The sequence below is a fragment of the Gorilla gorilla genome, chromosome 10 (assembly GCF_029281585.2).
Source record: "Gorilla gorilla gorilla isolate KB3781 chromosome 10, NHGRI_mGorGor1-v2.1_pri, whole genome shotgun sequence".
Taxonomy (NCBI): domain Eukaryota; kingdom Metazoa; phylum Chordata; class Mammalia; order Primates; family Hominidae; genus Gorilla; species Gorilla gorilla.
This window is the reverse complement of record NC_073234.2, coordinates 147,718,851-147,745,864: the sequence shown is the minus strand read 5'-3', so window position 1 is coordinate 147,745,864 and position 27,014 is coordinate 147,718,851. Positions and strand designations below refer to the sequence as shown.

The 27,014-nt window shown below is 56.9% G+C and overlaps 1 protein-coding gene across 2 annotated transcripts in view; it reads left to right on the top strand.

Moving 5' to 3' along the window:
- The window catches only part of GALNT9 (polypeptide N-acetylgalactosaminyltransferase 9), a 124,922-nt gene that overhangs the window by 72,520 nt on the left and 25,388 nt on the right, over positions 1-27,014 (top strand). The window contains exon 6 of one of the 2 annotated variants that reach the window (XM_055357682.2): positions 6,299-6,416. The exons of the other annotated variant lie outside the window; for it this stretch is intronic. Coding sequence (XP_055213657.1) covers positions 6,299-6,416 — 118 coding nt within the window. The remainder of the gene's footprint in view (positions 1-6,298; positions 6,417-27,014) is intronic. 2 annotated transcript variants of the gene reach the window in all.

The window sequence follows — 27,014 nt, the reverse complement described above, 5'->3', positions numbered from 1 at the left end:
ACGCCTGTATTTCCAGCACTTTTGGGAGGCCGAGGCGGGTGGATCACCTGAGGTCAGGAGTTCCTAGCCTGGCAAAACCCTGTCTCTACTAAAAATACAAAAATTAGCAGGGTGTGGTGTCAGGTGCCTGTAATCCCAGCTACTTGGGAGGCCGAGGCAGGAGAATTGCTTGAACAGAGGAGGCAGAGGTTATAGTGAGCTCAGATGGTGCCATTGCACTCCAGCCTGGGCAACGAGAGCGAAATTCAGTCTAAAAAAAAAAAACAGTGAAGGGCATTTTCAAGGATGTACAGCAGGGGTCAGGGAATCATGGCCCACAGTCCTGTATTTGTAAATAAAGCTTTATTGACACACAGCCATGTTTCCTCATTTGCATATCAGGGCAGAGGGGAGCAGCTGCCACCCAGGCTTCTGGCACAGAGCCAAGACATTTACACACTTGCCCCGGGCAGAGAAATTGTGGGCCCTGCTCCAGGACGGTATTTCCGTGATCTCTTTGGGGAATGGAACTTTAGGCGCAGGGATAACCACCTCACTTTTTAAGTACTAACAATTTTCACTGTGGGCAAAGGATTACCTAGGTGCCAAGGCAAGAGACTGAAGGCACAAACTTTCAGTATAATAAAGAAAATAGTTAGAATAAGAATAATCATAATACAAGTCAGATATAGAGCTGATCATGGACAATTATCAATCATTAGTATAAACATTATTAATCATTAGCTTTTAATATTACTCTTTGTTGCATTACTAATATAACCTAGGAATAACCTGCGGGTATAGGGTCAGGTGCTGAAGGGACATTGTGAGAAGTGACCTAGAAGGCAAGAGGTGAGCCCTCTGTCATGCCCACATAAGGGCCGCTTCAGGGCTCCTTGGTCAAGCGGTAACGCCAGTGTCTGGGAAGGCACCTGTTACTTAGCAGACCGCGAAAGGGAGTCTCCTTTCCTTGGAGGAGTCAGGGAACACTCTGCTCCACCAGCTTCCTGTGGGAGGCTGGATATTCTCCAGGCCTGCCCGCAGTCATCCGGAGGCCTAACCCCTCCCTGTGGTGCTTCAATGGTCACGCTCCTTGTCCGCTTTCATGCTCCTCCCGCACTCCTGGTTCCTCTTTGGAGTTCGTAGTAGATAGCAGAAGAAGAAATAGTGGAAGTCTTAAAGTCTTTGATCTTTCTTATAAGTGCATAGAAGAAAACGCTGACATTTGCTGCCTTCCCTCTCTGCTTCAGCTACCTAAAAGGGAAGGGTCCCCTGTCCTGTGATCACGTGACTTGCTTCACCTTGTCAGTCACTTTGAAGATTCACCCTCCTTACCCTGCCCCCTTGTCCGGTATGCAATAAATATCAGCGCACCCAGCCGTTCGGGGCCACTACAGGTCTCCGCATCTTTCTTTTTTTTTTTGAGACAGAGTTTTGCTGTTGTCGCCCAGGCTGGAGTGCAGTGGCGCGATCTCGGCTCACCGCAACCTCCGCCTCCCAGGTTCAAGCGATTCTCCTGCCTCAGCCTCCCTAGTAGCTGGGATTACAGGCATGTGCCACCAGGCCTGGCTAATTTTTTTTTGTATTTTTAGTAAAGACGGGGTTTCTCCATGTTGGTCAGGCCGGTCTCGAACTCCCGACCTCAGGTGATCCGCCCGCCTCGGCCTCCCAAAGTGCTGGGATTACAGGCATGAGCCAGCGCGCCCGGCCGGGTCTCCGCGTCTTGATGGTAGTGGTTCCCCCCAGGCCCAGCTGTTTTCTCTTTCTCTTTGTCTTGTGTCTTTATTTCTGACAATCTCTTGTCTCTGCACACGGAGAGGACACCCGCTAAGCCCTGTAGGGCTGGACCCTACATTTCACTCTTTCCATTGTGGATGCAAACTCTTTCTAAAACATGGCACGTGCTTCTCTGCCTTCTCAGAAACAGTTTTTAAATAACATTAAATGTCAGTGTCGGCATCTGCAAGACAGGAGGGCTTCAGTCGTGGCAGGGATGCGGCTGCGGGAGGTGCCCATGTGCCTGGGACTCTCTGCCCTTCCTGCGTTCACAGCTGCCTGTGGCTCATCTTCGGGGGCCTCTTTGCTCCCTGCAGAGTTGAAGCACCTGAGCTTCAATGGGACAGTCCTAGGCAGGAGTGTGGCCTCGCTGCCTGGGCCTGTGGAGGTGGCTGCCCTGTTGGCCTCCACCCTGTTCTAGTCCTCTTCCCGCTCCCCTGCTCCTTTCTCCTGGACAGACGCTGGGGACCATCCTCATCACGGAGGATTCCTGGGATCCCAGTTAAGATCCGGCACCCCCATCACGTGAGCAAGGTGGGAGAACAGCAGGAAGGACAGGCAGCCTGGCAGGTGGGGGGCAGGCCCGGGGGAGCTGGCTCTCATCGGGGTTGCTGGTTCAAGTGTGACTTCGGAGGACACCTGGGGACATGTGTTCCTCCAGGAAGAGGCAAGGGCCCCAGGCTATGGGTGCCCAGAGGCTGCTGATGTGCCACCAGCCCCTCTAGGATCAAGGGCTGTGCTGACACCAGGCCTGCCCACCTGAGAACCACTCGGAAATTCTCTCCAAAGCTCTGGAACCCCAAGCACTACCTCCATTCCCCAGGGCCCTCCAGCTTACAGAGCCCTGTCTGCCGGGGGCCGGGCCTGTGGGGAGGAGATCCCTGATTTTCCCCTTCACCCGAGGAACAAAGAACAGGGCGCTGTCCCTGAGACCTCTCCTGGTCAGAAGAGGACCTGGGAGGGCGGTGTGGGCCCGGAGGAGTCCCCTCTGAGAGCTGGCCTTGCAGAGCCCTGAGCTCCAAGGATTTAAGGAGTCAGCGACCCCAACCCCATTGACAAGCCACACAGAAACGAGAGCAGCCGCACCCCTCCCCGGAAAGCAGATGCTGGGAGCCCCCCAAGATGCAGAGCACCGGCCTGTTTCACAGCTTCCTGCCCCGTAACCTGTGTCGCGAACTGGACGTGCCTTCCTGTGCTTTTCATCCTTAATGTACTCCAGTTTTAATTTTAACTTTTCGTTTCAGTGCCTCTGATTGAAGGTGGCAAGTGTTGACTGAAACCAAAGTTAAAATTGTATTGATCGAAATTCATAAAATCAAATGAATGTGAAAGAAATGTAAATAATCAAGCTCTCGGGTGATGTTTCCATGCGTTTGTGGCTCCCACATCTGCACGTACGTGTACCGTGTGCCGGTCACCGCTTGGGTCTTGCGCGGCGAGGTTTCAGTGTGCGTTATTCTTGACGTGTTCCAAACTCCGTGTGGAAGGACGCGGCTCTGGTGCCCTTGTCTTAGCTTCTCCGTGGATTGTGTCTTACGCGCGCGCTGCTGTTTACGTACCTATCCCAGGTTCATGGACACTTGGCTCACTAGGCCTCCCTGTGCATGTGTGCAGACGACAGGTCCACTGCGGGCCTCCGGGGATGTGGGTCCCGACTCCACCCACACGGGCAGTGCCCACCACCTCCTTGCCGTCTTACCTCGGCATGAGCTGAGCCTTTGTTGTTGTTGTTGTCGTTTGAGACGGAATCCCCTCTGTCACCCAGGCTGGAGTGCACTGGCATCATCTCAGTCCACTGCAACCTCCGCCTCCCAGGTTCAAGTGATTCTCCTGCCTCAGCCTCCCAAGTAGCTGGGATTACAGGTGCGCACCACCACGCCTGGCTAACTTTTTGTATTTTTAGTAGAGATGGAGTTTCATCATATTGGCCAGTCTGATCTTGAACTCCTGACCTCAGGTGATCTGCCTGCCTTGGCCTCCCAAAGTGCTGGGATTACAGGCGTGAGCCACTGTGCCCGGCCACGATGGCTTTTCTTGCTTTCAGGGTCTGTGGAAGATCAAAGCACTCAATGGGCCCTTGGTGAAACTCATAACATAAATCAACCACACTAAACTGTGCACCTCTGCGTTGTTTCGACCATCACAGTGTCGTGCAGCCGCCTCCTCCGTCTCGTTCCAAAGCATTGTCCTCCCTCCCCGTGGGGACCCCACATCCACAAGCCGCCACTCCCCATTCCCCCTGCCCCAGCCCCTGCATCCACGAATCCACTTCCTGCCCCCGTGGACTTGCCTCTTCTGTTCCTTGCATGCGGACGGAGTCACACGGGGGGCAGCCTCTTGCACCTGGCTCCCTGCCCTTGGTGCCACGTTTCCAGGGTTCCTCCACGTCGAAGGCTGTGTCAGCCTCGCTCCTTCCACTGCAGAATTGCGGTCCACAGCCTGGACGGGCCACTCTCCATGTATCCACCTGTCCCTCCGTGGCTGCTGGGCTGAGTCGCTTCTGATGCTAACAAGAGGCGTCCGGCTGGACTAAGGCCCCGGAAGCTGAGAACTGGAGGGTGGGTGCGGGCGTCAGACAGAGCAGCTCCTGCAGGCAGGACCTGGGGCCTCCACCCTGCACCCCTGTGCCCCGCGTGTGGTGGAACCGCCCCGAGGGGAGGCTGTCTCCATGGTGACAGGCAGCCCCACGCGAGCCTGAGAACTCTCAGCCCCGCCTTTTTCTGTAATCACAGCAGGCATTTCTCCAGCAGGTCAATCCAGTTCCAGCTGGTGCTGCCTCCCTTGCCTCGTGGGCTTTATTTTAGAACTCTGAGCAATAATAAAAAAGACGCTACCCGCTACAATAGATGTGGCAGAGAATCTGGCTCTTCACTTCATCAGAGATCACCCTGAAATGATTGTTGTTGTTAAGAGAATGGGAGAAATACCTGTTGTATATGATGAACTATAACTTACCCAATCAAAGGTTGCTATTAAAAATCAAGGGGGGTATTAAAATTTCATCACTGTTAGGTTTGTGGCCGAAATCTAATGACAGAACAAATTGGATCTTTGCACAAATAAAAGGACAATTGCTTTTTAATGCTCCTGCTATTCTTGGACAATTGATGGGCATTTATTTCTGACTGCTGAGTCTCTGGGGACAGAATTGCTTCCTTTAAATTATGACAGAGGCCAACTTTTTGCTGTTGTTTTTATGGAAGAACGCGTTGATACGCAGAGGAGGATCAGGGAAGCTCAAGGCCTGCAGGGCGGCCTTGGCCTTGACTGTGGCCGCAGGGGCCTTTGGCCGGCCTGCCGTGGCATCTGGGGACAGCGTGAGGCTTTGCTGCTTCCTCTGACAGCTCCTGAGGCCTCAGAAGAAATGAAGCTCTCCACGGACAAGGAAATGGTTTTGAGGCAAAATCTTTCAGCAAAGATGAGAAGTTCCTCCTTCCTTACAACACACAGACTCTGCCTGCTCCTTGCTGGAGATGTGATTTTCCTGCCTCTTTTTCAATCCCCGGCCACCTTCCAGACACCCAGTAGAAACCTGAGAGGGATGAGTGAATGAGCTCGCACATCGTGTGGCCCGCAATGGCACACCAGCTTATCCTCCCGCTCCACTCTGCAGATCCTGCCTTCACCGCTCCGCAGATCCTGCCTTCACCGCTCCGCAGATCCTGCCTTCACCACTGCCGTCCATGCAGCCTCTTCCCGGGGGATTTGCAGCACTGATGCACTCTCAATACATATTAGAAAACATATAACTAGCATACCAATGCATGATTTCACAGAGATGGGGTCAGGCTAAGTCGGCTGACGTTTTAGAATTATTACAGGAAGTATAGTCCAGCTGGCAGTCTGTGGCACATAGCTGCACAGGCTGTGCACTCACAGCTCCAAGCTGTGTCGTTCAGAATCTGTCATCAACAAGGTTCTGTGGAGTTGAGCAGTGTACAACCTACGCAACTGCCCATTGCGGTCCTGGCTCCTGATACACAGTTAGGATGAAGCATGGGGGAGGCGGGCAAGTGACTCACTCGAACTTGGGAAATGATGTTCAAGGCAACCACAGGGCTCCTTAGGTAAACTGATCTTTTTTCAGGGGAGAGGGGAGACAGGATCTCACTCTGTTGCCCAGGCTGGAGTGTAGTAGTGCAATACCAGCTCACTGCAGCCTCAACTTCCCAGGATCCAGTGATCCTCCTGCCTCAGCCTCCCTAAGTGCTGGGATAACAGGCATGAGCTACTGTGCCGGCCGACTGATCTTTTTTTAAACCTCCTACACTAAGCTGAATTGAATGCGGGTTCTATCATCTGTTGGCATTCAGCATTTGGACGCTGTCTGGGCTGAGTGCTTGACCAGGCTCCAAGGGACTCAAGTCCTGGTGGCTGGAGGAGCAGCAGCCCCTCACCTTGAGCACAGGGACCTGAGTGCACAGGGAGGAGGCACAGGAGGGAGGGGGTGGTGGGGTCTTCCAGGCTTTCCTGGCTCATGGCCCAGCAGGCAGGGCTCAGGCCTGCACGGCGAGGTCCTCACGCCGCTGTCTCTGCCTCCCAGGACCCCAGCCATGATCGGCTGCTCCTTCGTAGTGGACCGCGAGTACTTCGGAGACATTGGGCTGCTGGACCCCGGCATGGAGGTGTACGGCGGCGAGAACGTAGAACTGGGCATGAGGGTGAGTGCGGCCACAGTGTCCAGGGACAGGGTGAGGGCGAGTGAGGCCGCGGCATCGAGGGACGGGGTAAGGGCGAGTGAGGCCGCGGCATCCGGAGATGGGGTGAGGGCGAGTGAGGCCGCGGCATCCAGGGACGGGGTGAGGGCGAGTGAGGCCGCGGCGTCCGAGGATGGGGTGAGGGCGAGTGAGGCCACAGCGTCTGGGAACAGGGTGAGGGCGAGTGAGGCCGCGGCGTCCGAGGATGGGGTGAGGGCGAGTGAGGCCGCGGCGTCCGGGGATGGGGTGAGGGCGAGTGAGGCCGCGGCGTCCAGGGATGGGGTGAGGGCGAGTGAGGCCACAGCGTCTGGGAACAGGGTGAGGGCGAGTGAGGCCGCGGCGTCCAGGGATGGGGTGAGGGCGAGTGAGGCCGCGGCGTCCGGGGATGGGGTGAGGGCGAGTGAGGCCGCGGCGTCCAGGGATGGGGTGAGGGCGAGTGAGGCCACAGCGTCTGGGAACAGGGTGAGGGCGAGTGAGGCCGCGGCGTCCAGGGATGGGGTGAGGGCGAGTGTGGCCGCGGCGTCCGGGGATGGGGTGAGGGCGAGTGAGGCCGCGGCGTCTGGGAACAGGGTGAGGGCGAGTGAGGCTGCGGCGTCCGGGGACGGGGTGAGGGCGAGTGAGGCTGCGGCGTCCGGGGACGGGGTGAGGGCGAGTGCGGCCGTGGCGTCCGGGGACGGGGTGAGGGCAAGTGTGGCTGCAGTGTCCGGGGACAGGGTGAGGGCGAGTGCAGCCATGGTCTAGGGACAGGGTGAGGTCCAGGACTCCTGCTTAGGGCACTGAGGCCTCTCCAGAGCCTAGGCTGAGGCAGCTGGAAGCCAAGCTGGGCGGCCAAGGCCCCCGAGGTCCCTGAGCTGGAGTTGGGGACAGTGAGATGGGGCTACCCTGAGTCTTGCTAGAAGCTCAGTGGCAACATCACTGAGAAATTTTGTAGAATCACAAAAGATGGCATTTCCCATGTCTACTTTATTTTTCATGCTCTTTGTTTTGCTGTTTATGAATTGCCCCCAGGTGACAATGGATTGGGACCTTGGAAAAGTGGGTCCTTCGGCACAGAGGGTGGGTGTGAGGCTCTGAGCTCGGCCGGGCTTCTGCCTCCCGGGACCGTGTCCGTCTGAGGCTCTGAGCTGAGCCGGGCTTCTGCCTCCCGGGACCGCGTCCATGTGAGGCTCTGAGCTCGGCCGGGCTTCTGCTTCTTAGGTTTTTATTTTGGAGGTTGCGGGTTTTTTTATTTTGGAGGTTCGTTTGGTTTCCTTTGTGTTTTGCCCATGGGGCTTCTATTCACAGAAAAGATTTAAGGCTAGTTTTAACAATGTATATATAGTTTATTAAGTTGCACCTTTCAAAACCTATGTGCTGTAAGCTTGCGGTTCACTTTAAAGATCGTACTATCATGGACACAAATTCAATCAATAAAACGGCCTCCTTCCCCATGGCCGCGATTGTTTAACTCAGGTTGGGCAGATTAAATAATACTGTGAGGCCGGGCACTGAGGCTCACGCCTGTAATCCCAACACTGTCGGAGGCAGAGGCGGGTGGATCATGACGTCAGAAGTTCGAGACCAGCCTGACCAGTATGGTAAAACCCTGCCTCTACTAAAAATACAAAAATTAACCAGGCATGGTGGTGCACGCCTATAATCCCGGCTACTCAGGAGGCTGAGGCAGGAGAATCGCTTGAACCCAGGAGGTGGAAATTGCAGTGAGCTGAGATCGCATCACTGCACTCCAGCCTGGGTGACAGAGTGAGACTCCACTTCAAAAAATATATGATAAAATAAAATAAAATAATACCGTGAAACAGAATTTACTGCTTTTGTGCCTTTAAAGTCCCTGGAGCCTTTTAAAAACGGCACTTACAAACATAGTGTTTTATTTTCTTTTAATCACTTTGAATGCCTGATATCATACCAGAAATCCCCCCGACCAAGTGCTTTAAAATATCTAGTTTAATAAATTGAATTGAGACCAGATCTGTGAAGCATGTCAGGACTGTTTGCAGGTGCCTTTAATCCTCTCATCCCGTCCGATTTTAAATTGCACATCTAGAATCAATCCTCAATTACACATTTTTAAAATGGAAGCTGGAAGTTAATCTGGCAGGTTCTTTAATATTCTGACTTCCCTTAACTGCTGTGATTGTTAAACACCAGACCTCGGCAGGTCGGCTGTGGATTGAACGCACCCACGCGGGTGTCGGCTTCTCTCACCGTCTCCCCCGATGCTCACCCTGTGGGGCAGGAGACCAGGCCAGCAGTCAGGGGCCTAAGAAAGCCGAGGCCCTCAGAGGGACGGAACGCACCGCAGAGACGAGGAGGACAGCCTGGGGAGGGTGCCGGGGACCAGCAGTGCGCAGCCACCACCGAGGCTGAAGAGTGAGGGAGGATGGGACCCCTGGGGTGGAGGGCACCCAGCAGATGTGGTCCTGGGGACAGAGCCACCATCAGTGAAAGACAAGTCGCCTCAGCAGGAAGGGCCCAGGGGAGAAACATGCCCACCTCCCCTCCAAACAAAATCGGCTCCCGTGGGCCAAACCCAGCTGCAGTGAGAGGAGGTCCCAGGAGGCTGGGTCGTGGGTGCATCCCAGGCTCAGGCTCAGAGCAAAGCCGGGACGACAGCGAACCTGTGTGGCTGGGCGAGGGTCAGCAGGCCGGGCTGGGGGTGTGGGTGCCGGACCACGGAGGGCCCTGGCTGCAGCCGTTGGAGAACTTCCCTCCCGTCTCCATGACACAGGGGCCTTTCTTTTTTTTAAGACAGAGTCTTACTCTGTTGCCCAGGCTGGAGTGCAGTGGCACGATCTCTGCTCACTGCAACCTCCGCCTCCCGGGTTCAAGTGATTCTCCTGCTTCAGCCTCCCGAGTAGGTGGCACTACAGGCACATACCACCATGCCCGGCTAATTTTTGCACTTTTAGTAGAGACGAGGTTTCACCATGTTGATCAGGCTGGTCTCGAACTCCTGAGCTCAGTTGATCTGCCCGCCTCGGCCTCCCACAGTGCTGGGATTCAAGGTGTGAACCACCACGCCTGGCTGACATAGGGGCCTTTCTGATGGCCTGACTCCTCCGCGGGGCGGGGGAGCCTGTGTCACTGCGGGTTCTTTCACCTTCATCCCCTGACAAAGCACAGCTGTGGCCGCGCCCAGCGTTTGCTCCACTCCCTGACCTCCCTGCCCTCCCTGCCACCTCTCCCCCGACCTCTCCCCCTGACCTCTCTCCCGTCCTGGGGGCTTGAAAGTTTTCACCTTGGTGTCCTGTCTGGCGGTCAGAGGTTGCTCTACGATGGGAGACAGGCTGAGAACCAGAACCCAGTTCTCCTGGTGAGGGACAGGCGACTCACCTGTCCCCATCACCACGCCCCCCGACCAGCCCCATCACCACGCCCCCCGACCAGCCCCATCACCACGCCCCCGTCCAGCCCCATCACCACGCCCCCCATCCAGCCCCATCACCACGCCCCCGTCCAGCCCCATCACCAAGCCCCCATCCAGCCCCATCACCACGCTCCCCCAGTCCAGCCCCATCACCACGCCCCCCATCCAGCCCCATCACCACGCCCCCGTCCAGTCCCATCACCAAGCCCCCATCCAGCCCCATCACCACGCCCCCGTCCAGCCCCATCATCACGCCCCCCCAGTCCAGCCCCATCACCACGCCCCCCCAGTCCAGCCCCATCACCAAGCCCCCATCCAGCCCCATCACCACGCCCCCGTCCAGCCCCATCACCACGCCCCCCCATCCAGCCACATCACCACGCCCCCCATCCAGCCCCATCACCACGCCCCCATCCAGCCCCATCACCACGCCCCCCATCGAGCCCCATCACCACGCCCCCCCAGTCCAGCCCCCATCACCACGCCCCCCCAGTCCAGCCCCATCACCAAGCCCCCATCCAGCCCCATCACCACGCCCCCGTCCAGCCCCATCACCACGCCCCCGTCCAGCCCCATCACCACGCCCCCGTCCAGCCCCATCACCACGCCCCCCCATCCAGCCACATCACCACGCCCCCCATCCAGCCCCATCACCACGCCCCCATCCAGCCCCATTACCACGCCCCCGTCCAGCCCCATCACCACGCCCCCGTCCAGCTCCATCACCACGCCCCCGTCCAGCCCCATCACCACGCCCCCCCAGTCCAGCCCCATCACCAAGCCCCCGTCCAGCCCCATCACCACGCCCCCGTCCAGCCCCATCACCACGCCCCCGTCCAGCCCCATCACCACGCCCCCCCATCCAGCCACATCACCACGCCCCTCATCCAGCCCCATCACCACGCCCCCATCCAGCCCCATCACCACGCCCCCCAGTCCAGCCCCATCACCAAGCCCCCATCCAGCCCCATCACCACGCCCCCGTCCAGCCCCATCACCACGCCCCCGTCCAGCCCCATCACCACGCCCCCGTCCAGCCCCATCACCACGCCCCCCCATCCAGCCACATCACCACATCCCCCGTCTAGCCCCAGCCCTGCCGGGCCCTCAGATGCTGACCACCGCTTTCCAGTCCCCCAGCTCCTTCCCTGCTCCCACCTTGTGCGCTTGGCCCGTGGAGGCACCGCAGGCTGTCTTGGCCCGTGGAGGCACCGCAGGCTGTCTTGGCCCGTGGAGGCACCGCAGGCTGTCTTGGCCTGTGGAGGCACCACAGGTTGTCGGAAGCTGCACCGTGGTCCGAGTGGCCGACCCGAGGCCGCACTCTGCCTGTGTCGAGAACTCCACGTTGCCGCCCCTGAGGTTGCACTGCCCCCGTCTGTCCCCATGACCCTAGCCACACATCCCTAAAGCTTCCCTTCATTAACATCTTTCCTGTTGAGCCCAGTAGGGTGAACTTTCTTTCTTGTGGGGTGTGGCGGACACGGGACTCTTCCAAGAAATATTTAGGATGCAAAGCTGGCAAGAGACGGTGATTGACGGGTGATTGGCCGGTGATTGATGGGTGATTGACGGGTGGGCTGGGACAGCGGCTGATCCCCAGGCGGGCAGGGCCTTCATAAGGACAGAATGCCAGCCGGTGCGTGGTGGCATGTGGGGGAGAGCCACGATGGACACGTGGAGTTCAGTGGCCCCGGGACAGCCAGGTGGGGCTCACAGTTGGGGGTTAAAGCCTGAGAGGCAGAGTGGGGGCTATGCAGAAGCAGTTTGAGGGGATGACAGAGGCGGGAGAAATAGAAATAGAACTGGGGTCTCCTGGGAGCCAGACGAAGAGACGTGGTGTCTGGAGGGAAGGACCAACAACACCAGAGCTGCCCCTACGAACCCAACTTCGTTTCCCCAAAGAGTGGATGCCCTGACCTTCAGGTCTGCCAGGTGGGGCCCCCACCAGAGAGAGAGAGCTCCGGAGGACGGGGAGGACTGGGGCCCCCACCAGAGAGAGCTCCAGAGGACGGGGAGGACTGGACACTGAGGCCACTGGGGGCCCTGACGGCCCCGGGAAGGGTGCGTGGTGTGTGTGTAAATGGGTATAGGGAGGGCCCCGGGAAGGGTGCGTGGTGTGTGTGTAAATGGGTATAGGGAGGGCCCCAGGAAGGGTGCGTGGCATGTGTGTAAATATGTATAGATCATACTGCACATTCCAGTTCTGCTGGTGATCAGGTTCTGGTAACTTGCCAGGAAACAGAAAGGTTCCAGCAAGATAAGGTAAATTAGAAACAGAATAAAAGAGGAAGAAAAACACGGCAGAGAATGAAAAGGAGCAGGTCCGAGGCCCACAGAGCACAGCTGAGCCCCAGGGCCACGCACGGAACCCACCGCCGAGCCCCGGGGCCACGCACGGAGCCCACCGCCGAGCCCCGGGGCCACGCACGGAGCCCACCGCCGAGCCCCAGGGCCACGCCAGGCCCGCAGCAGCACTGCCAGCGACTGGAGTGAGTGCCGCCCGGGGTCCGAGCTGGGCACGGCTATTCTTGCTCCGTTCCGAGGGTTGGTTCTGAGGCCATGTCTGCGCTGAACAAGTGGAGGCTGGAAGCCAAAGGGTCCCTTTCACCAGCCACCCGGCCAGCATGGGGTGTACAGTGGGGTCTCCCTGCAGCCCTGGAGTCTGCCGGCCAGAGGCCAGAGTCGGACCGGGGCTGCAGGGAGGGGCACGGTGACCCCCAGCCCGATGGCGGCGCCCGACTTGGTAGTATTCCAGATCCCTGACCTGTAGGGCGACCACCCCACTCAACCCCACCATTTAGAGAGGAGATTCCTCTCAAGCAACGTCCCCTAAATACGCTTGTTCTCAGTGGAGCAACTGTTGAATATTAAACAGCAATGATTTAAGCCCACACATCCTGATAGGCCCCAAGGGGAGCAGTTCTGTAAACTGCCCAAGGACTGTGGACCTTGCTGTGTTTAGAGCGGCGGGCCCGGGTGGGGAGCCACTCTTCACCGCTGCTCACTCCTCTGCCCAGACACCAGACAGCCTAGCAGCTCCCAGGCAGGCGGCTGCGTGAGGCCAGGCCCCTCACAAGAAAGGATTCCCCTCTCTCTGCGTCTCTGTCTGTGGTCTGTCTCTCTGTGTCACTCTGTCTCCTTGTCTCTGTCTCTTTGTCTTTCTCAGTCTTTCTGTGTCTCTTTATCTCTCTGTCTCTGCATCTGTCTCTGCCTCTCAGTCTCTGTCTCATTCTCTCCGTGTCTCTGTCTCTGTCTCTCCCAGTCTTTTTGTCTCTCTGTGTCTTTGTCTCAGTCTGTCTCTCTGTATCTCTGTCTCTTTGCCTCTCTGTCTCTCTCTGTCTTTGACTCTGACTCTGTCTCTCTGTCTCTCAGTGTGTGTGTGTCTCTCTCTCTGTCTCTGTGTCTCTTTCTCTGTGTCTCTCTGTCTCTCTCTGCCTGTCTCTCTGTCTCTGTGTCTCTTTCTCTGTGTCTCTCTGTCTCTCTCTGCCTCTCTGTCTCTGACTCTGTCTCTCTGTCTCTCAGTGTGTGTGTCTCTCTGTCTCTCTCTGCCTCTCTGTCTCTGACTCTCTGTGTCTCTCAGTCTCTCAGTGTGTGTCTCTCTGTCTCTCTGTGTCTCTTTCTCTGTCTCTGTGTCTCTCTGTCTCTCTCTCTCTGCCTGTCCCCCACCCCCACACAGCTCCTGGGTTCTGACAGACGTCAATGCTGTGTGGCCCCCACCCCCGCATGAAGATAAAAAATTGTCCCTAATCCTGAAAAGTACCCCCGTTCTCTTCTAAGCTTTTTGATTATTTCAAGAGGAAAATCTAGGCCAGGTTCTAGAGCACCTCTGATGCTGAACAGTCTCATCTTTCGAGCGGCCGTCAGACGACAAAGCCTTCCAGACTGTGGTATCCAACCACTTTAACTGCGGTGTGTATTTTATTGTATCTATTTGTACAGTTATCTCTCATTTTTGGCAAGAGATAATGGTTCTCTCCTAAGGCAGTGATAAAGAGTTTCCTGTTAAAATTCATGCAGTTATCCTTTGGGTGGATTTAAAGACGTGTGTTAGGTAAATGGTAGCATGTCCTTGGGCGGGTGGCCTGCAGATGAGGGGGCGGAGGAATCAGGCTGTCATTCTCCTGGCCCCTCCCACAGCCCTGGGGAGGAGCTGAGGCCCAGAGAGGCTGAGTGACCTGCCCGGGGCCACGCAGCAGATGGATGTGAGACTCACACTCAGGCCTGCCCACCTTCGCCTTCCACTGGCCCAGGTACAGGTCAGCCAGGCCAGGAGTCCCCATCCCTAGGGCAGCCCCTCCCCATGCCAGGGCCCCGCCCTCTGGCCTGTCCTGGGCATCTGCAAAACCGTGGTCTCTCTGGCACCAGCAGTGGCACAATGTCCAGGAGACCTTGACACTGTGTCGCCCCTGCGGCTGCTGCCCCGGCCTCCACTCCCCCTTACAGGAAGCCGTAGTAGGGTTATGAGTGTGCCGTCTCCACGTCCTCCTGCCCGGCCCCTCCTGAAGCCCCCCATCCAGCTCTGTCCCCCTCGGCAGTGACCCCAGAGCTACCTGCAAAGGGGAGTCCTCGGTTTCTGCCGTGAGGGACCCAGCAGCCGGCCGTGTCCCTCATGGGCTCTGGGATGACGCCCCCTCTCTCCCCTCTCTCCTGGGTCCTGGGCAGCCCCTGCCCGCGTCCTTAGCCTTGGAGGCATCAGCCAGGCTCGTTTCTGTAAGGTCATGACTATGTCCTTCAAGCCACCGAGTTGTGGAATTCGTGGCAGACGGCAGCCACAGGAAACACACGTGACCTCCACCTGACCTTGGCTCACCCACTCCAGAGTCCTTGCCTGGCTCCCCGTCTGCTGGGATCACAGATGTTTCCTGAGCGCCTGGGTCTAGGCCGCACGCTGGGGAGAGGTAGAGGCCCTGAAGCTAGAGGGCAGCAGGGGCAGGCCTGGCGCGGGGGTCCCTCATGCAGAGGTTTTGGGTCACATGCCACAGATGGAGGGTCCCACCCCCCAACCTCCACCGCAGACCTGGCAGATGCCTCTCCGCTCGGGTCAAGCGCTGTCCCGGGCTTGGTTCCATGCCACGTGGTGAGGCTGCGTCAGGCCCCACCAACTCTGCACAGGTGGCCCCGAACTGAGCACGTATTTCCTTTGCCTGAGCAGAAGGGAGGGGACCCCGTCCCCCAGCCACCACCCACCACACTGGGCATCTCCTGCAGAGGCAGCTGTGGGCAGGTGTGTGGTGTGAGCAGGTGTGTGGTGTGAGCAGTTACTGGCAGGTGTTAGCAGGTGTGAGCAGGTATATGCAGTTGTGAGTAGGCGTAGGTAGGTACAGGCAGCTGTATGCAGGTGTCAGCAGGTGTGGGCAGCTGTGTGCAGGTGTAAACAGGTATGGGCAGGTGTAAGCAGCAGTGAACAGGTAAAAGCAGGTGTCAGAAGGTGTAGGCAGGTGTTTGGGCAGGTGTGAGCACCTGTGTACGGTATAAGCAGATGTCAGAAGGTGTAGACAGGTGCAGGCAGCTGTGAGGAGGTTTGGGCAGGTGTGAGCAGCTGTGAACTGGTGTGGATGGGTGTGAGCAGGTGTGGACAGGTATGAACAGGTGTGGACGGGTGTGATCAGGTGGCCTGGGGCAGCTGAGGGTACACGGCAGATACAGGAGCTCCACATGAAGGCAGCCAGACTCCAAGTCAGGACACAGCCAACCAGGCCTGGGTCCCACGCTGCCTGCACAGCCTCAGCAGCCACAGTCCCCAGAGACCTGGCCGCTCCACACTGGGGTCAGGGCAGCCCTGGGCTCCCGGAGAGATGGAGGAGAAGTCCAGTGGAGAAGAGGACCTGGGCGGAATCCCCTGGCCCATGGAGCACCCGGAGAGATCCAGGATTCGAGGGTTACCAGATGGGATGAGGATAAGAACAGCTGTGTGGCCTGCGGGAGGAAGCCAGGCTGTGGGAGGCCACACGACCAGCACCCACATGGCTTTCCCGTGCCGATGCCACAAAGACCACAGCCGAACCAACCCTGGGAAAACGGGCATGAGGGGCCACCATGCCCAGGATAGACCACAGGGATCACCACTGACTTGAAATTGGGGGCACAGCAAGACTTAGACACGGGAGACCCCCAGGAGGCGTGGCTGGCAGAGGCCAGGCTCGATGCCCCGAAACCTTAAACCTTGCGAGGCCGGGTGATCTTCGGGATGGCTTTGGTTTTCGCTGATTATTTTAACCAGGTACAGATAAGGGTGGACTCTTGAAGGAAATCAAAGTGCAAGTTTGGAGCTTGAAAGGAAAGATAGAAGAAAGGAAAGAAGGTGGGAAGGAAGGAAGGGGAAAGGGCTGGGGGAGGGAGAGACGCCATCCCCCCACGTCTGTGATGATTTTGCAGAGCTGACTCCCTGGCAGCCGTGGTGACAGGTGCTGTGGGGCCTCAGGGAGCTCTGCAGACGCTGTGGGGTCTTCCCCTCTGGTTCCGAGGCCCCCTCGAGAGACACCAGGCCTGGAGCCCGCAGCCCCCACAGTGGATGTGGCTCCCTCGGCCCCGACCCAGGCCCACCACGACCCCCACTCCAGGGCCATGGCCCCCAGCCGCTCCCCGCCAGCCGCCTGTCCTGCTGGAGCTTGGAGGCGGCTGGCCAAGGATTTATGGGGCTGTCATTGCTGATTTATTCACGAGATCGATGCCTGGGGGAGGGAGGCTGGCATTTGCTTGTATTTGAAAGGCCCGTCTGACCTTGAACTCCAGCCCAGGGGATCTTCTGCCCTGTCCCGAGGCTTGAACTCCAACCCAGAGGACCCTCCTGCCCTGCCTGTCCCGAGGGTTGAACTCCAGCCCAGAGGACCCTCCTGCCCTGCCTGTCCCGAGGGTTGAACTCCAGCCCGGAGGACCCTCCTGCCCTGTCCCGAGGGGCTGGCCACCAGGGCCACTGGGGGCTGAGCAACTGGCTCTGGCTGCTGTGGGGTGGGTGGCAGGGCAGGGTCTCCCCCTTCCCCAACTCCACGCTGACCACCCTGGAGGGGCACTTCGAGGGGGTTTGGAAAGAGGTTGGGTACCTTTCCCCACCTCTGAGCTGTGCTCCAGCTTCTTTCTCTTCTGAGCTACAGTTCCCGCAGCCGGTGTCCCCCAACACTCTCTCCCTCTGCTCTCTCCTCCTGTCCACCTCTCCTCTAGGACCCTGGGTTCAAATCTTGGCTCTACCCCACACAGTTTGTTTGGAAGATGCCTGATTCCCAGTCTCCGGGTCTCAGCTCCAATGACCACACCGTGCACAGCGCCCACCGCACCGGGCTCCTCACTCCTCCTCCAGCACTGTCCTCGGCCCCACACACTCTGAGCTTGTGGGCCAGCTCCACGCTGTCCCTCTCGCCCCATCAAGTGTGTGGCAGTAGGGGCTCCACGCTGTCCCTCTCGCCCCGAGTGTGTGGCACTAGAGACTCCACACTGTCCCTGTCACCCCACCGAGTGTGTGGCACTAGGGGCTCCACGCTGTCCCTCTCGCCCCATCAAGTGTGTGGCAGTAGGGGCTCCACGCTGTCCCTCTCGCCCCATCAAGTGTGTGGCAGTAGGGGCTCCATGCTGTCCCTGTCACCCCATCGAGTGTGTGGCACTAGGGGCTCCACGCTGTCTCCTCTGTCACCCCATTGAGTGTGTGGCACTAGGGGCTCCACGCTGTCCCTGTCACCCCATCGAGTGTGTGGCACTAGGGGCTCCACGCTGTCTCCTCTGTCAACCCATCGAGTGTGTGGCACTAGGGGCTCCACACTGTCCCTCTCGCCCCATCGAGTGTGTGGCAGTAGGGGCTCCACGCTGTCCCTCTCGCCCCGAGTGTGTGGCACTAGAGACTCCACGCTGTCCCTGTCACCCCATCGAGTGTGTGGCAGTAGGGGCTCCACACTGTCCCTCTCGCCCCGAGTGTGTGGCACTAGAGACTCCACGCTGTCCCTGTCACCCCACCGAGTGTGTGGCACTAGGGGCTCCACGCTGTCCCTCTCGCCCCATCGAGTGTGTGGCAGTAGGGGCTCCACGCTGTCCCTCTCGCCCCAAGTGTGTGGCACTAGAGACTCCACGCTGTCCCTGTCACCCCATCGAGTGTGTGGCAGTAGGGGCTCCACACTGTCCCTCTCGCCCCGAGTGTGTGGCACTAGAGACTCCACGATGTCCCTGTCACCCCACCGAGTGTGTGGCACTAGGGGCTCCACGCTGTCTCCTCTCTCACCCCATCGAGTGTGTGGCACTAGGGTGAGTCTCTGTCACTACTTTTCCAGTGCCCAGAAGAGTGTGAGGCTCAGCAGAGTCTCACCAAGATGTCCCGAATGGAGGTTGGGAGCCCTGCAGTGGCCTGCGGTGTGGTCTGCCTGTAATGAGCTCAAGGGAGGCTGAAACACCAACAAAATAAATCGATCCATTAACGCGGACTGTTACCCCGTTAACACATACCTCAGCCCCCAGTGTGGCTATCACACGTCAGCCAGCCCCTCCCTGCCAAAATATGCCATGTCCCAGCTACAGGAGGATGGGGCCTCACCCTTCTGATTTAAGGGCTGCGGGGAAGGGGTCCTGCCCGGGCAGCCTTCTCATCCACTCCATGAGGACTCCCCTGCCACGAGGGCCAGGCGGCGCGGCCTTGGCAGTGGACGGATTAAAGGGCTCCCCAGCCCGCGTGGGTTATGGGGCTTTTTCTATGCCCGTCGATCTGGCAGCGAACGCCAGGTGCCCGTAGACCCACCAAACCCCCCCTGCAGTTGGTTTGTACCCCAGCTCCTTTTGCCTTGTAGCAGATCACCCCATAATTTAGTGGCTTAAAGTGACTGTTTCATTTTGCTCACAATCTTGTGGCTCAGGAACTCGGGAAGGCGGATGCTGTCCTGTGTGGTGGCCCCCATCACAAGGCTCACAGGCAGGACGTCCAGCAAGGGGCACGCACACACATGGCAGGGGGTGCGTGGACTCCAGAGGGTTCAGCTGGGGCAGGTGGCTGTGCGCGGCCTCTCCACTAGGGCTTCCTGGTAGTACGTGAATTTTGGTGGCCCAGGCTGGAGTTACGATGCCCTCTGTGCCCTGCCTTGGATGACCCGGTGGCGACTGTTGATGGACGCAGCCACACGCCCGCCCAGGTTCAAGGGGGCGGCACCGGGACCTGGGTTGGCCTGGCAGAAGGGTCCGGGAATGTGCATTCTTCGTTTATTTCACTGTTCTTTGCTTGTTCAGCAGAGTGAGGTGGCTGAGATTGGGGCTGAGAGCCTGTGACTCCACCACCAACGGACGGTGACCCTGGGCAAGCTCCTAGCTTCTCCCAGCCCCGGCTTCCTCATCCGAGAAAGGATTCCTTTATTAGGATTAAATCAGTGAACACCTGTGGTGCCCTGAACCCCGTGCCTGGCACTGAGTTGGTGCTTCACAGATGCCGGTGACCATGATTTCCTTCTCGCCTGGGACTCAGGGAGAGGCTGGTGGCTTCCCAGCTAAGCTTGCCAACCGTGCCGGCCGTGTGGCCCGAGAAGGGTGGGGACAGCCCTGCTGAGGCACAGACAGCCTCTTTCCCAGCCCCATCCCCGTCACGCGTGCTCGTGAGAGCAGGACTTACTGCGGTGCTGTGCCTGCCAGTGTGGCCCTGGGGCCTGCCGCGGGGTGTGGTCGGTGTCTGGGGCATTAGTGAATGAACAGATGAGTCATCTGGATAGTCTCTCCATAAAGTGCTCGTGCCAGGGCAGGACGGGTGGGGCGTCAAAGGGAAGCGAGTTATTCATTGGCTGAACAGACTCCTGAGTGAGCTCAGGTGCTGGAGGCTGCTCTGGGTTCAGGTTCCACAGAGAGCAAAGCAGACAAAGCGTGCGCCTCGTGGGGCTTGCCTCCGGTGACCCAGGGTGAGATGGGGCGTGGGCTCCACCTGCGGTGGAGAGGCCTAAGTGGGGAGAAGACCAGGGAATGGTGCACGGAGCGGCCACCTGTGAGCCAGGATGGAGGAGCAGAGGCAGCTGCAGGGAACAGTGTTCCAGCAGAGGGATTGGCAGGGGCAAAGGCTCTGTGGCCCTGAGACTGGTATGTGCCCAGGGGAGGGCGGCCCCCTGCCCCATGCACTGGCACAGGTGTGTGCCCCAGGACCACGTGGCCATGTGTTCTGCCCCTGGCTCCTGTGGACCCGTGTCTAACCCGTCCACACCGTCGGCCTCTCTGATCAATTCAGCCCAATTAGAGGAGTAATTCTCCCGTCTTGGGGCCAATTTACATTTCTGCGACGGTAGAAATGCCAGCTGCTCATCTTCTAGTGAGGAAAGTCCTAGAGCCAGTTAGAGGAAAATGAGTCCATCGCGTCTATTAGGCTTAATAAAGGTCAGGACGGAATCAAGTGTGAGAGTCGGGCCAGGAAAGCCGTCTGCAGAGCGGAAATTGGAAATCGTTTGCTCTCTGTCTTGAAACGCTCGGACATGCTGCTCCTCGGTGTTACAGGAAAACCTCCTCTTGCACACGGAAGGCACCTCCTGGACCCTGGACCCTTGAGACCCCACTCCGCTGGGGGGCTGTGTGAGCATTAGAACGTCTGGGGCCGGGGGGGTGGCTTTTGCAATTCTCCAAGGGGGTGGGTTCATTCAAGATCCTGTTAATAAGCCCTGTCTCGCCAGAGGCAAAGAGGTATCACCCTTCCTCTGGGGAGGGAGCGAGGAGGTGCTGACCGGCCGCCCCGCCACCCACACTCAGGGAAAGGGAGTGCCGGGGTCAGAGGGACGCCGGGGAGGGACGCGGGGGGTGTCTCCTTTCTGCATGAGTGGAGGGCAGAGGGAGAGGCTGGAGAGAGACTGAAGCCCTGTTCTTGTTCTCTAGAGCTGCTTTGTCCAAGGGCTTGTTCCAGCCACAGGTGGTTGGTGCCCCCCCCCGCCACCCCTGCTGGGGCGGCACATGGCGTCCTCACCAAGTCTGGCACCGCCACTCCCCAGCAGACCACAGAGCAGGCTGTAGCTACAAGACGGGCCCCTCACCTGCCCACAGCCCCTGCTCAACCTCAGCAGGTCAACCAGGCCTCCAGGCTGCAGGGAGGAGACAGATGGGGAAACCGAGGCTCGGAGCAAGAAGGTGTGGGGACGGGGAGGTCTCTGTCCATTTGCACATCCCTGTGGGGAAGCCCCGCCAAGCACGAGGGGTCTTCAGAAGACCCCTCCACGTTGCCTTTAGACCCTGCCTCTGCCCATTAACCAGCGGGGCTGCCTCCGTACCCTGAGCCTACGTTTCCCCATCTGCCACTAAGGATGACAATACGACTACACCCCTGGGGCTCTTTCAGGATTAAATGCAGTGGGGCTCTCAGTGTCTGGGATACAGCAAGCATGCAATAAATACTAATTTTCATCACGTGCAGACATTCCTTAAACACCATTTTTCTTTTCTTTAGAAAAGCTGTTTTAGATGTAAAAGCACTGATTATAAGTTAACTAGAACAAAATAAAAATCACCCACAATTCTTCCTCTGTCCGGGCCGAGACGTGCACCTCGCTGGAGCCCGTCTGCGTCTGTCAGACCCTGTCTGTGGTGCGTGCGTGTGCCTGGGTGTAACGCGGCCGAGGTGTTGCTTTCACAGGCACACGCTTCGGAGGGAGCTGCGGCCAGCGGGGTCGGGGAGCTGGGCCGGGGAGAGGGTCGCAGGCCTTTGTCCGTGAAATGCACTTCCCCACACGCGTTCGGGGACGGCACCATGCACAGCTGCACGCTGCTGCCCCGGGGTTCTGCTGACGAGCTTGGGGGCCATTTCGGTGCCTCCGTTCCATCTGGCACAGAAACGGTTCTTCCTGTATCTGAGTCTCTCCTCATGCCCTAGCCATTTCCTCAGGCTGAATTTCTAGAAGCAAAATTACTGACTCAGGAAACACATATTTTCATGGATTTATGTACAATTTGCCAAATTCACCTCCCTCCTCCCAAAGAAAAAGCTATGGGGTGTGTGTGTGTGTATGGGGTGTATGTATATGTGTGTGTGGGATGGGTGTGTATGTACAGTGTGGGGTGTGTATACGGTGTGTATGGGGTGTATGTGGGGTGTGTACAGTGTGTAGGGTATGTATATGGTGTGTGTGGGGCGTGTTTATGGAGTGTATGTGTGTGGGATGTGTATGTACAGTGTATGGGGTGTGTATATGGTGTGTATGGGGTGTGTTTATGGGATGTGTGTGGGTGTGTATATGGGATGTATGTGTGGGATGTGTATGTACAGTGTGTGGGGTGGGTGTATGGGGTGTATGTGTGTGGGATGTGTATTTGGTGTGTATGTACAGTGTGTGGGGTGTATGTGTGAGGGGTGTGTATGTACAGTGTGTGGGGTGGGTGGGGTGTATGTGTGTGGGATGTGTATTTGGTGTGTATGTACAGTGTGTGGGGTGTGTATATGGGGGTGCATGGGGTGTATGTGGGTGTGTATATACAGTGGGGTGTGGGTTGTGTGGTGTGTATGTGTGTGGGGTGTGTATATGGTACGTATGGGGCATATGTGTGGTGTGTATGTGTACAATGTGTGGGGGGGTAGGTGTATGTGTGTGGGGTATGTCTGTACAGTGTGTGGGGTGTGTACATGGGGTATATGAGGTGTATGTGTGGGATGTGTATGTACAGTGTGTGGGATGTGTATATGAGATATAAGGGATGTATGTGTGAAGTGTATGTACAGTATGTGCAGCGTGTATATGGTGTGTATGAGGTGTATGTGTGGGGTGTGTATGTACCATGTGTGGGGTGTGTGTATATGGTGTGTATGGGGTGTATGTGTGGGGTGTGTATGTACAGTGTCGGGTGTGTGGGGTGTATGTGTGTAGGTTGTGTATTTGGGGTGTATGCGTGTGGGATGTGTGTGTACAGTGTGGGGTGTGTATATGGGGTGTATGGGGTATATGTGTGGAGGGTATATATGTACAGTGTGTGGGGTGTGTGTATGGGGTATATGTGTGTGGGGTGTGTATGGAGTGTGTGGGGTGTGTGGGGGGTATGTGTGTGGGGTGTGTACAGTGTGTGGGGTGTGTATACGGGGTGTATGGGGCGTGTGGGTTGTATATGTGCAGTGTGGGGTGTGGGTTGTGTGTGGGGTGTGTGGTGTGTATGGGGGTTGTGTATATACAGTGTGTGGGGTGTGGGTTGTGTGGCATGTGTGGGGTGTATACAGTGTGTAGTGTGGGTTGTGTGGTGGGGGTGTGTATGTACAGTGTTGTGTGTATGGGGTGTGTACGCACAGTGTGTGGAGTGTGTGTGGGGGGTGTGTATATACAGTGTGTGGCATGTGGGTTGTGTGTGGGGGTGGTGTGTATGTAGTGTGTGGGGTATGGGTTGTGGGGTGTGTGTGTGGGGTGTGTACATATAGTGTATAGGGTGTGTGTGTGGGGTGTATGTGTGTGGGGTGTGTATGTACAGTGTGTGGGGTGTGGGTTGTGTTTATGCATGTGGCATGTGTATATACAGTGTGTGCAGTGTGGATTGTGTGGTATGTATGTGTGTGGGGTGTGTACATACAGTGTGTGGAGTGTGGGTTGTGTGGTGTGTATGTGGGAGGGTGTGTATGTGTGTGGGGTGTGTGTGTATGAGATGTATGTGTGTGGGGTGTGTATGTACAGTGTGGGAGAGGTGTGGGGTGTGTATGGTGTATGGGGCATATGTCTGGTGTGTATGCACAGTGTGTGGGGTGTGTATGGGGTATATGTGGGGTGTGTAGTGTGTGGGGTGTGTATGGGGTATATGTGGGGTGTGTAGTGCGTGGGGTGTATAGGTACAGTGTGGGGTGTGTATGTACGCTGGGGTGTGTATATGGGGTGTATGTGTGTGGGGTGTGGGTTGTGTGGTGTGTGTGTGGGGTGTGGGTTGTGTGGGGTGGAGGTTGTGTGGGGTGTATGTGGGGTGTGGGTTGTGTGTGGGGTGTGTGTGGGGTGTGTGGGGTGTATGTGGGGTGTGGGGTGTCTGTATGAGGGGTGCGGGTTTTGTGGGGCGTGGGTTGTGTGGTGTGTGTGTGGGGTGTGTGGGGTGTATGTGGGGTGTGGGGTGTCTGTATGAGGGGTGCGGGTTGTGTGGGGCGTGGGTTGTGTGGTGTGTGTGTGGGGTGTGAGTTGTGTGGGGTGTATGTGGGGTGTGTGGGGTGTCTGAGGGGTGTGGGTTGTGTGGGGTGCGGGTTGTGTGGGGTGTGGGTTGTGGGGTGTGTGTGTGGGGTATATGTGGAGTGTGGGTTGTGTGGGGTGTCTGGGGTACGGGTTGTGTAGGGTGTGGGTTGTATGGGGTGTATGTGGGGTGTGGGTTGTGTGGGGTGCGGGTTGTGTGGGGTGTATGTGTGTTGTGTGGGGTGTCTGTGTGTGTGGTGTGTGGGTTGTGTAGGGTGTGGGTTGTGTGGTGTGTGGCGGGGGGTGCGTCCATAGCGTCCGAATCTCCTCCTCAGTCGTTCATGAGAAAGCGGCCTCCCAGGTCTTGCAGCACTCAGGAGCCGATGGAATGTGATAATTGTCACTTTTGCAATCACGACAGGCACGCGGGAAGTGCCTCTGTGGCGTCTCTGTGTTTCCTCCGTGGCTAACAAGCCTGAGTGCTCCACGCATCGTCGGCTGCGTGTCTTTCTTCCTTTGCCAGCTGCTGCTCGCGGTGCCCCTTGTGTGCTTGTTCATGTGAGGAGCTCTTAGCCCTGGGGGCGGGAACTGCGTGTGTGACCAAGCGCTTTCCCTGTTCGTCTGGCTTCATTTTATGGTGTTGAGTTTTTGATACACAGGAATTAGTAACTGTGAACTGTATCTACTTTTGGTGAGGAGATGGGGTTTCACCATGTTGCCCAGGCTGGCCTTGAACTCCTGGCCTCAAGCAATCCTCCTGCCTCGGCCTCCCCAAGTGCTGGGGCCACAGTCTTGAGCCACTGCGCCTGGCCTGGTATGTGCGTTTTAATGGTGTGTGCCTTTGCTGTCGTTCTTAGGGAAGCCTGTTTGACCATCTGAACATCTTTCTGATACTCGTAGAATTGCTTTTTCAAATTAAAAGCCTTCATCCGTTTGGAGTTGTGTGTTTTCACATGAGGAAGCTGCTGATCTTTATCAGGTTTTAAGATGGTGGACGATGCCTTCTCAGGTCACTCATCAAATCTCCACCCTCAGCCGCGAACGGAAGAGCAGCCCTCGTCACAGGCTTACCCAATCCACTGTCTGTCTTGAGCTTTCTACTCTAAGCCATTATTTATACAATTATTTATAAAATAGCTGCACGTCTGGCTATTAAACCTGTCCCTATTACTATTTTAGGACTTTCTTGACTATTATTCTCTTGCTTTTACTCTCTCATGTGAACCTGAGAAACCTTTTGCTGAAATTCGATTCCAGCAAGTGCGGGTTGCATTTACCCGATGTCACCCAGCAGCGCAGTATCAGGAACGGCTGTGGGGTGGGCTTCTGGGCCCCCAAATTCCTCTGATCACAGAGCCCTGACGTTTGTGGATTCCTTTCTTTTCCGTTATGGGGCATTGCATACATTGTCCATCTCAGGCTTTCTTTCTTTTTTTTTTTTTTTTGAGAACGTCTCACTCTGTCACCCAGGCTGGAGTGCAGTGGCATGATCACAACTCACTGCAACCTCCACCTCCCGGGTTCAAGGAATTCTCCTGCCTCAGCCTCCTGAGTACCTGGGATTACAGGCACCCACCACCACCACACCCAGCTAATTTTTGTATTTTTAGTAGAGATGGGTTTCACCATGTTGGCCAGGCTGGTCTTGAACTCCTGACCTCATGATCTGCCTGCCTTGGCCTCCCAAAGTGCTGGGATTACAGGCATGAGCCATCGCATCCAGCCCTTTTTTTTTTTTTTTTTTGACACAATCTCACTCTGTCGCCAGGCTGGAGTGCAATGGTGTGAACTCAGCTCACTGCAACCTCCACCTCCCAGGTTCAAGTGATGCTGCTGCCTCAGCCTCCCGAGTACCTGGGATTACAGGTGCCCACCACCACACCCAGCTAATTTTTGTATTTTTGGTAGAGACGGGTTTCACCATGTTGGCCAGGCTGGTCTCGAACTCCTGACCTCATGATCTGCCTGCCTTGGCCTCCCAAAATGCTGGGATTACAGGCAAGAGCCATCGTGCCCAGACCTTTTTTTTTGGACACAATCTCACTCTGTCACCAGGCTGGAGTGCAATGGTGTGATCTCAGCTCACTGCAACCTCCACCTCCCAGGTTCAAGTGATTCTCCTGCCTCAGCCTCCCGAGTACCTGGGATTACAGGTGTTCACCACCACACCCAGCTAATTTTTGTATTTTTAGTAGAGACAGGGTTTCACCACGTTGGCCAGGCTGGTCTCGAACTCCTGACCTCAGGTGATCCACCTGCCTCGGCCTCCCAAAGTGCTGGGATTCCAGGTGTGAGCCACCAGCTGTGTGTTTCTACAAATCTGGACAGTCCTTAGTTTCTCAGTGCGTGGCCTCCCCATGTGGAAATCTTGTTGGAGGTGGGTGGGACTTTGACCCTTAGGGTTGCTGATGTCTCCTTCCTGTTTCTCATCTCCTTTCCATTCTGTGGGGTGTCCCTGGAAATTCCCCTGGTTCTGCACTCCAAGGAACGAGTCCTCTCTTCAGCCACATCCAGACAGCAATTCGAGCCACTTGCTTAGCCTTAGTTTCTCAAGTTACTGGCTGCATCTTACATTTAGGAGACTTTCTTCCATGGGTATTTTTCATATCTGGTTCTTTTTTATAGTTGTTTTGATTCATAAACTCACATTTTTGATTAATGCTTTTCTCTCATTCCTTCATGTCTTTGGAAATTCTAACAGTCATCCTAAGACCTCTTTAATTACTCTTTTTTTCTGTCTCTTTGGGTTTAAATTCACCCATTTTGTTGGCTTTCTTGGCTGACTCTCCTGGAATTGGATTTCCTCAGGTGCTTTGTCATTTTTATTTATTTATCAGGGTATTGCTGTCATCCTGGCTGGAGTATTGTGGTACAGTCATCACTCACTGCAGCCTCCAACTCCTGGGCTCAGGTGATCCTCCCACCTCAGCCTCCTGAGTAGGTGGGACTACAGGTGTGAGCCACCATGCCCAGCTGCCTTGTCATTTTGCTGAGTGCTCATCTTTTATGGAAGTTGTGGCTTAACTCCATGAGTGCCCACTCTGGGAAGAAAGTTTCAGAGCGTCTCCTCCCGGCACTTCTGACTCCTGACGTGGAAGTCAGTGGCGGGTGTCGCCCTGGGGAGGTGCCCCTTCCCCTTATCCAGGC